General features: G+C 31.6%; 1 protein-coding gene across 1 annotated transcript; it reads left to right on the top strand.

Annotated features, from left to right (window-relative positions):
* Positions 1–3,706: 3,706 nt before the first annotated feature.
* Positions 3,707–6,107, top strand: LOC141690091 (omega-3 fatty acid desaturase, chloroplastic-like). Its single transcript, XM_074494699.1, has 8 exons — positions 3,707–4,365; positions 4,534–4,623; positions 4,763–4,829; positions 4,948–5,040; positions 5,136–5,321; positions 5,413–5,493; positions 5,593–5,730; positions 5,817–6,107. The coding sequence occupies exons 1-8, from the start codon at positions 3,884–3,886 to the stop codon at positions 5,994–5,996; spliced, it is 1,317 nt and encodes a 438-aa protein (XP_074350800.1). The 5' UTR covers positions 3,707–3,883; the 3' UTR covers positions 5,997–6,107.
* Positions 6,108–9,727: the final 3,620 nt, after the last annotated feature.

The following is a 9,727-nucleotide window of genomic DNA, read 5'->3' as shown; positions in this document are numbered from 1 at the left end:
GTGCAGTATGGACTTACCTTTTGCCAACTAAACAACATGCTTCCACTCAATTGATTAGGTTCTTTGCTCTTGTAGAAAATCAGCTTCACACCACCATCAAATCTTTTAGGAGTGATCATGGCACAGATTGTTCTAATCACATTTTCACATCTTTTATTCTTGACAAATGGATGAAGTACCATCCTCATTGGATAAAGTACCCCCGGGGCCTAAAAGTAAAGTCTCGGCTAACACTTAAACCGGTCTCTCTGCACACGGAGGCATTTCTATAGATTCACTAGAGGAAGAAGAAGAACAAGATTCTATGGAACCTAAGAATTCAGGTCTATCCGGATTGCGTTTCTTAAGTTTATCAAGTTGCTTAAACCTCATATACTACATATATATATAACCCGGAGTCGATACTACACCTGAACCCAAACACAGAAACAAAACAAACTCAGAAACGCTTTTTTATACAAATCAAAACACCAAAAACAGATCTACACTATACACATACAGATATAAACAAAAACACAATATCCAAGAACAATAAGAACAATCCCCAGGGCCAATCCAATTTCACAGACAACAAAGAGACATTTTTGAAACACAAATAAAACACAAAATCAACACAAAAGCGCTATGCATCCCTTAATCCTGCATATATCACCTCAAAACACCGAGACTTGAACAAAAATCGTAAACTACAAAGAACTACTCGAACGAGTAACAGGGCCCAGACATGCAACGACGAAAGTGCAAGAAATAGCGACAATAAAGGAAACTTACAAGAACGAGGGAAAAGGAGAGGCTTCGATGAGAAAATCTTCTAAGATCTCCGGAAAAACTTCCAAATACAGAAATTCGTGTGTATTTACTCTCGACTTTTTGTTTGCGTAAAATAAGAAAGAAAGAAAATTGACAAGTATTTATAAGGGAAGAAGAGAAGTGAAAAGGCGAACGGTTTTTATGAGGACAAACGGCATGACCACGTGGCAGCGCCTCATTGGCCTCGGGAATCCAACTACCGTTGTCATGTTAATAATTACAATTTTTGTAATTACTTCCTGGCATGATATTTTCAGATAAAAAGGGGGGAAAGAATTTTTAAGGCCTCTACACTCGAAAATGTAAATACATAAACATATATACATTTGGGAAATCTTTTGGGATTCCAACAGTCCTCTGACAACCCGAATTTTTCGCGATAAATTTTTAGAGTCGGTTCAAATCAAGGATATTATATCCTTATCCATCCATCCTTATCCCAAAATTATGATTTCAAATAAAAAAGACTAACCAAGTCGACCTCGACATCTCATATTCATAAGACCACGGAGTAAGGGGGCAACAAATCAAAGAAAAATCCAAAATTTTCTTCTAAGTAGTTCAAGGAACCCCACCTTGGACACAAATCAAAAAGACTAACCAAGTCAACCCTGACATCGCATATTCATAAGACCCCGGAGAGAGGGGCAACAAATTAAAGAAAAACCATTTTTTTTAAGTAGTTCAAGTAAAACAAATTCACTCCCCCATCCGGGAAACCCGTATAAGGGAGTGGGAGACAAATGATAACTCATATTAGTTTAGGCCCAGTAAGAGGAGCTCAGGGCCCAATTAACAAACAGTGGAAGGGCGCCCGGACACATGTCAACATCCCCACCGTCCAGGTTGCCCAGATCTGGAACCTTCCAACTGTCTGGATCCAGGGACACATTGGCCCATCATAACCGTCCACGCGTTCCTCAATCCAGAACACACCAACAGTCCAGATCCAAGGTACAAATCCCTAAATCCTAATGGAAAGCCTATAAAAGGTTGATCAAAAGGTGTATTGGGGGGTTACTGATTTTTACACACATATACACCTATACGCACGCCACTTTTATCTGTTTAATTCCTATCTTACCCCTATTCTCCAAAACCCTATCTCATTCTCGCACCGGAGGTGTCACGAGACTGCCACCTCCTCCGTCTGTTTTGCAGAAACCTATACCACAGCTATACCACAAACACTTTTATTTCTACACAAATGGAGGTTGAGTCCAGATAGACGAAGTAGAGGACCCGAGAAATATTGGAGTTATCATCTTCTACCGTCCATTTATCTTATTGTAAATGTAAATTTTATTTTATATTTTAAAAATTGATACTTTAAGTTACTAAAATGATATATTCTTAATTTATATAATTAATTTTAAAAACATTAACATAAGATATAGGAGATATTATAGAAACATAATCACGGAAATAAGTATATATATTTAATTTTGAAATTTTTATATTGACCTGGCCGGGCTATCCTCATTTTGTGAAATATCTTACATTTTTTAGAGGATAATGTTATCCGGGAAAGAGTGAAGTATTACTAGCATTTTTTTTCCAGATATACCAATCTCCTTTATAGTATTTGCGTGTTGCGTGCGGTGGTTTAAAAAATAGTACTTAAAGATAGGAGTATTTGATAATATTTAATGATAAATTAAAAAAATGATTTAGATAGGATAGAATCATGGATTTGGGTTATCCCGAATAATTGGAAATTATTTCGTATTTTACAATACCATTATTTTTAAACACAGGAATCAGAATCAATCTATGAAATTATTTGGTAGATTATAATATCGGTATTTTAAAATACGGGAATCGAATTAATCGGTGAAAAATCTCGTACTGATTAATCAGATAATCGGTGATCAATTAAAGTATTAATCGATTACATTTAAAAAATTATAATAATTCTTAATTTATTAAACTTAATATATTAATTTAAAAAAATAGACAGTATTTAATTATTCTAAAATCAAATCGGCAGAGGGCCTTACAATAATTAATGAGTAATTTGTAAAACATCCCCATCTATACTATACTAAAATAAGCGGAACACCTTCTATTTAGTGGATCGGTTGTTCAGTACAGTTGTTTGGTACGGTAAATAACAATCGACGGCTATAAAAATAAATAGATGTGAACCGTTAGATATAATAATAAAATAATATTATATTAATATTTAAACTGTTTTCGTATCGTTATTTGTAGAATCAAAAGATATAAAATCTTATTTGTCTTTTTGCTAAATATTCCAATACATTCTTACCCCTCTGCCTCCGAGTACAAAAGCCGATACATTACACATGAAACACATTGGCATGCGGACCAGACTTACCTACCTACGCAACCGCATTGTCAATGAACCGGTTCCGACCAACTAACTTTCTATCGAACCCAGACGGTTTATTATTAGAACCGGTAACGACGCGACATTTATGCGAGCCAAATATGACCACGAAATATTGTCAACCTCCACACGAGTTTTTCTACCGTACCATTCAAATATCACACATCTTTCACTCGGATTTGACCCCCAATATATATTCATTAACCATAGTCTAATATCTATATCTTAAATAAAATAATAATATAAAAATGTTACGTATCACAAAAAAATTTCAAAATTATTCTCAAATAATTGTGGCAAATTTAATTTGAACACGTGTAATCATGTACATATATAGTAATTAAAACACACACAAGTATCATAATATATCATTCGAAAATGAATTGGAGGTACCAGCACTGTGCTCGTATTAGTATCAAAATATTCACTCACGTATATTTATTCCCACACAATTCACATTTCTTTTCTTGATTTTTTTTTATAGTGGACAAGAAAAAGAAGGTACCTCTTTTAGTATAAATACTTACATGGGCTTGTAAGTATTGTTTCAAGTTGACAACAACCAACAATCTGTATACAAAGATTTGAGGCTGATAGGCTTCGTGTTATCTTCTTGTTCTGTTCTTAAAATCACTCCTGGACTTCATTTTTACAACTCTTTAAAGTTCAAACTCTCTTTATTATCCTCCTCTTCCTTGTCTTTTGAGTTCTGAGTCACCTATGGCAAGTTGGGTGATTTCAGAATGTGGGCTAAGGCCACTTCCAAGAATCTATGCCAGGCCCAGAAGTGGTGCTTCATGTTTCAACTCCAAGAATCCTGTAAAGAATCTAAGATTCTTGGATGCAAATGTGAAGATTCCAATGATGAGCTCAAGGAACTGGGGATTGAGAGTGAGTGTGCCAATGAGTGTTCCAAGTGTGAGTGAAGAGGAAGAGAGATTGGAGAGTTTGGTTGATGAAGAGAATGAATTTGACCCTGGTGCTCCACCACCTTTTAAGTTGTCTGATGTTAGAGCTGCTATTCCTAAGCATTGTTGGGTTAAGGATCCTGTGAGATCTATGAGCTATGTTTTGAGAGATGTTTTGATTGTTTTTGGATTGGCGGTTGCTGCTTCTTTGGTTAATAATTGGGCTGTTTGGCCTCTTTATTGGATTGCTCAGGGAACTATGTTTTGGGCTCTTTTTGTTCTTGGCCATGATTGGTAAGAAATTTGTTATTAGTTATTTGTTTTTATATTTGAATGTTTGATTATTTTCTTTTGACTGTTGAATTGTTGATGTGATTATGTCGGTTAGAGGTAAGGTCTGCGTATATGTTATCACGTTACGTGAGCATTTGGTAATGTTGTTTGGATTTTAATTGTTTGCAGCGGTCATGGAAGTTTTTCCAATGATGCCAAGCTGAATAGTGTTGTTGGACATATTCTTCACTCTTCTATTCTTGTGCCATATCATGGATGGTTGGTTACTTATCAACTCTGTTTTCATAAATTTGAATAATCGTTTACATAGTTCTTTTTAGTTTTTGTTTGTCGAATAAGGGGCTGTGATGTTAATAATATTAGTTTCTTATTCGCTAATTTTTAATGAATGAAACAGGAGAATCAGCCATAGAACTCATCATCAGAACCATGGACATGTTGAGAACGATGAATCTTGGCATCCGGTAATTCTAAAACTTTGTTAAAAGCAGCTCTAGTTGCTATTAATATTGTGTTCAGGATTTCTAAAACCATTGCATTTATTCTGATATACTGTTATATTGTTATATTATATGATTTCAGTTATCAGAGAAGCTGTTTAACAGTTTGGATGATTTAACAAGGAAATTTAGGTTCACTTTGCCATTCCCTATGCTTGCTTATCCTTTTTATCTGGTAAGCCTTCCTGTTTATATTATCATTCTAGCCTATTTGGTCTGTAGAATCACATTCCCTGGTTGTTCTTAACATTTCTACTTAACTGATGACAGTGGGGTCGAAGTCCTGGGAAGAAGGGGTCACATTACGATCCGAGCAGTGATTTATTTGTGCCTAATGAAAGAAAAGATGTGATCACCTCGACGGTTTGTTGGACCGCGATGGCTGCACTGCTTGTTGGTTTGAACTTTGTTATGGGTCCTGTAAAAATGCTTATGCTCTATGGAATTCCCTATTGGGTTGGTCTACTCTTCCTTTTTAACCGTTTCATAGAAAAATCTGTTTTATATCAAAAGGTTTATGCTAACATAATGCTACTTTCAATTGCAGATTTTTGTAATGTGGTTGGATTTTGTGACATACTTGCATCACCATGGTCACGATGACAAGCTTCCATGGTACCGTGGCAAGGTAGGATTTATAAAGCAGTTAAAATGTGCAAGCTTTCGAGAAAATAAACTAAATTAATGATTAGTACTGATTTGAGTCTGTATTGTGATTACAAAACAGGAATGGAGCTATCTGAGAGGTGGGCTTACAACGCTTGATCGCGATTACGGATGGATCAACAACATCCACCATGACATAGGAACTCATGTTGTTCATCATTTGTTCCCTCAGATCCCACATTACCACCTAATAGAAGCTGTGAGTATTGTAGAGTAATTATATATTCTGCACCATAAAATTTGTCGAAATTCAAATGATTTCTAATAGGAACTCTGGTGTTACAGACGGAAGCTGCAAAGCCGGTGTTCGGGAAGTACTACAGGGAACCAAAGAAGTCTGGAGCAGTTCCATTTCACTTGCTGGCAACACTCTGGAAAAGTTTCAAGAAGGATCATTTTGTTAGTGATACAGGGGATGTTGTGTACTACCAAGCACATCCTGAAATTATCAAAACCCAAAAGTGAAAGAAACTGTGTACATTTTATAATATAACTATTGCAAGCCTCTGCTATATAGGCTGCTGATTCTTTAAGAACAGTTTTTCATCTTTGATAATTGATAGTTGACAATGATAACTGATAATACATCATAAGTATGATAATTTTGCAATGGAGACAACATGGTCATTGTCTTTAAAAGTCTCTAACAATAAAACCAGATACTTATACAAAATTATATGTGATATAATTAAATAATCAGATAAGTTATGTTGTGGAATATTATATGACTAGCAAAGTCAAGTTAAAAAAACAGAAATCAGTAAAATCATCATATTCAACTTGAAATATTCTCAGAAAGTTTTGTAGGTGGTTGCTTTTGTTTTCTAATAGTTTCTTGCCTTGGTAAACATGCTTCTTCAGCTCTATCTCATATTGGACTAGATTTGTTCAAAAATTATTGTCATAGTTGTTGTAACGAGTACTTGTGCATCCCCTTCAATTTTATACCTATATGTTTAGAGTGGAGACTCCACTTGAGTTGAATATATTTCGTTTCACACGAAGAATAGCAGAGCTTAGATATATTGTTGTGAACACAATTTATTTAGGACGGTGGCTAGTAATATATTCTTTTACGTTCAGTCTTTCTTGTGTTTGTGATCCGAGTCCTGCTTGTTTTGACAGTAGACTAGTTTATAGTTCCATCCCATACATGGTTTCTCTGTAATTATGAATTTTTGTTTTGTAAATTGTAAAACAACATTGCTATAAGTTTAGGTGGAGCCTGTTCCACTTTATTTGCTTTTCTTGAGTATATATATGTCCAATTAGTTTTTAACTAGTTGTATAAATGCACGGGCATGCTGTATATTACGTTAATTCAATTTTATTTTATAATTGTAATTGTTAATGATATATTTATGTTATTTTCCGATGGATAAATGATATATTTATTTGTGTATGTGAGCATGAGTACTTAAGGTATGATTACAATGTTATTGTGATTATTTGTTTTAATTACAAATATTGACAGTATATGCATGTCGTTGTCCGGTGGATTGAGTACGAATTTATTTGAATATATATGAGTTATTTTTTGGATGTGGTGATATTTGGGTTGAACGTATTCTTAAAAATTTGACTGAAACAATATATGTCAGAAATGGTATTTCTTGTTGTCCACTGCTAATGACGATCCACGTGGGTTGTTCTAAAAATATTTGTGGTATTTCTTGTTGTCCACTGCTAAAGGTGATCCATGGGGGTTACTGTAAAAGTGTTTGTGCTTATTTGAGAATACTGCAAAATATAGTAGTTTGTACATTTATAACTTTATTTTTTATTATTATTTGAATATTTATTCTTGACCTCAATAATTTTTCAGATCTCTCATTCAATATTAACAAATACATAGTTCTGAAAATGTTAGACTTCTTTTGGTTTCATTTGATAAAAAAACATTACTAAGATTATCTGCTTCAGTCGTTGTCATTCTTTCAGATTGTGACGTGTAAGGTCGCAACTAAACATCAATATAAACCAACACGATCATATGTTTAATGAAAGTATGTGTGTCTGTATTCATTTTCTACCATACATTTCAAAGAAAATAACACGTAAGAAATACAATGGTATATAACTCACTTTGGACGATTAAAGAGGATAATAACAAGAAATCTTGAAGGTCGATTACTTATACATAACACAATCTTTGGCCAGTGTGATGCACGGACATTCTCTAAATATGTATAAAATTTTGATTTGCTCATAATAATTCAATTTGTTTGTATGTTAAAAATGTGATTAAAAATATTTTATGTATTTGATGTGTCAACACTTAGTGTCAATACAAGTTTGAATTGTACTTAGACACACACACACACATATATATATATATATATATGAAAGTTCCTTAATCTTTTGTCTAAATTCGAATTTATTTGTACCATAAAAATATAATAGTTAAAGTTAAAATAGTATATATAATTTATCTAATTAGATGCATAAATAGTTCAATGCACATATGTATGCTCGATATGTAGTTTTTTCAGTTGACATCTATATCATATCTTATTAATTATCAAATTTATAATATGAATATGTGAATTATAAATGTTAATATTTAGAATTTTAAATTTCACTGAAATATCAAAAAGTACTTAATTTGAATTAGTTTTATATTTGATATGTTTCTCACATATAAGTGTTGGATGATATATTATTATGAATAATATTATTGACAAAATATATGTATATATGAACTTATTACTCAAACATAAATCGAAATCAAAATAAGTAGTTTTTGATATATATTTCAGTGATATTTAAAAATATAAATATTAATGCTGCATTAATTGAAAGAATAAATGTGAAATAAATATCATTAAATTATGAACGGACATGGAAATATGTATAATTTGTTGATTTTTATAGATTATTTTATGTGTTTATATTATAATTGCGATTAGATTATTTTTTGTGTCAAAAATGTGATTGATGAGTAAAAATTAGTAGTCCGGTCGAGTATTCAATTGGAGTATTCGCTTTTAAAATGCTAGACTGGTTCAAATAAGTACATATACATGTGTGTGTATGTGTATATCTATGTGTATATGTATATATGAATATGTATATGTGTAAACTAATTATGTAAAATTAATAAATTTTAACAAATAATTATTTAGTTAATTAAATTTTACATTTACGTTAATGTATATATAAAGAACACAATGGTGAAGCATATTAATGATGCATCAATTAATATATATTAATTATGAACAACAAATATTATATCAGTATTAATAGTCAACTAAGAAATATTAATTGTGAAAATAAATGTAAAATAAATATTATATAGATATTAAGTAGGGGTATAATAGTCATATAAATTAATTTACTCAATAAACTTGCTTATTGTTGTATTATATATATATATATATATATATTAGTTAATAGATTAATTAGCTATTAAGTATGTTTTAATAAAAATTAGTTATTAATGCGTAGAGAATTAAATATCTTATAATAATGGAGGTATTAATACGAAATAAATAGGAGGGGGTTAAAATGTTTTTTTTACATCTTAGGGAGTATAACAGTCATTTTGATTAAATTGTCTCATTGAAAACCCCACTTGCTCTATTATATATATAATAGATTTTTCCTCTTGGTTTGGTTCACCAGGGAAAAATGCTACAAATTCTAAAAAAAATCCCAAATGAGGTGGTGTATTTGGTCACTGAATACTAATACGATAGTCCTAGTTAAAACTTGTCATTGTGGTCCATTGTCAGTTAAAAAAAAATTGAAAATATTTTTAAATTAAAAACAATACAATTATTGTTCAAGTAAACAAAAGATATTAAAAATAGAAACACAATCTATTAATGAAACAGATCTCAATATAATTTCCTCAAATTATTAATACTAACTTAAATCTCGTGCGATGCACGGGTCCCCGTTAATAGTTAAATTTATTATTTATTCTATCATATTATAATTTGAAAATATTTATATAAATATAAAAAAAATATAATAAATTTATAAAAATAATAATAGGATAACAGGTAACTTGTTGTTGTCGTACTTTTATATGATAAGTATATTATATCTCATAATTTAACAATTTAGTAGTTTAGCGAATATATAACATATTTCTTTTTTTTTTAATAATAGGATAAGTTGTGTTTGTAGTTTAATAGAATAGGTAGATTATGTTTATAGTAGTTTAATAATTTAGTAATTTAGCGGATATA

Source organism: Apium graveolens, chromosome 10, assembly GCF_009905375.1.
Source record: "Apium graveolens cultivar Ventura chromosome 10, ASM990537v1, whole genome shotgun sequence".
NCBI lineage: Eukaryota > Viridiplantae > Streptophyta > Magnoliopsida > Apiales > Apiaceae > Apium > Apium graveolens.
The sequence above is the reverse complement of the archived record's forward strand: the minus strand, read 5'-3'. Positions and strand labels throughout refer to the sequence as shown.